General features: G+C 67.6%; 1 protein-coding gene across 1 annotated transcript in view; it reads left to right on the forward strand.

Moving 5' to 3' along the window:
* Window positions 1–7: 7 nt before the first annotated feature.
* Window positions 8–836, forward strand: part of GNAZ (guanine nucleotide binding protein (G protein), alpha z polypeptide) — a 33,433-nt gene continuing 32,604 nt past the window's right edge. Inside the window, exon 1 of the mRNA XM_015567212.1 lies at window positions 8–829. Coding sequence (XP_015422698.1) covers window positions 38–829 — 792 coding nt within the window. The 5' untranslated portion in view covers window positions 8–37. The remainder of the gene's footprint in view (window positions 830–836) is intronic.

Consider the following 836-nt stretch of genomic DNA (forward strand, 5'->3'; position numbering starts at 1 on the left):
TGCCCGCTCCTGCCCGCGCCGCCGCCGCTGCCAGACCATGGGATGTCGGCAAAGCTCGGAGGAGAAAGAGGCGGCACGTCGGTCCCGGCGCATCGACCGGCACCTGCGCTCGGAGAGCCAGCGGCAGCGGCGCGAGATCAAGCTGCTCCTGCTGGGCACCAGCAACTCGGGCAAGAGCACCATCGTCAAGCAGATGAAGATCATCCACAGCATGCGGCGGCTGTGGGCCGACCCCGGCGCGCAGACCTGCTTCGGCCGCTCCAACGAGTACCACCTGGAGGACAACGCGGCCTACTACCTGAACGACCTGGAGCGCATCGCCGCGCCCGACTACATCCCCACCGTGGAGGACATCCTGCGCTCCCGGGACATGACCACGGGCATCGTGGAGAACAAGTTCACCTTCAAGGAGCTCACCTTCAAGATGGTGGACGTGGGCGGGCAGCGGTCCGAGCGCAAAAAGTGGATCCACTGCTTCGAGGGGGTCACGGCCATCATCTTCTGCGTGGAGCTTAGCGGCTACGACCTGAAGCTGTACGAGGACAACCAGACGGTGAGCGGCCAGCTTTTCCTCTCTTCCCGCCGCCGCCTCCCGGGAAGCGGGGGGTCCCGGGCGTGTGTGGGGGGGTTGCTTCGAGGCTGCTGGCAGAGGGGCCCAGGTGGCTCCAGCGAGGTGTGTGGCTGGGGTAGATGTGGAGCACCGCGGGACCTCAGGGTCACACCTGCTGTGAGGACCAGTGCGCGAGGTGCCCAGCTCCCTGGCTCCCGGGAGTGGTGGTGGCAGAGGCCACGCAGCCAGACGAGGGTTGGCCGTGGCCAAGGCCTCCCCGCCCGCC

Source organism: Myotis davidii, unplaced genomic scaffold (genome assembly GCF_000327345.1).
Source record: "Myotis davidii unplaced genomic scaffold, ASM32734v1 scaffold43, whole genome shotgun sequence".
Taxonomy (NCBI): domain Eukaryota; kingdom Metazoa; phylum Chordata; class Mammalia; order Chiroptera; family Vespertilionidae; genus Myotis; species Myotis davidii.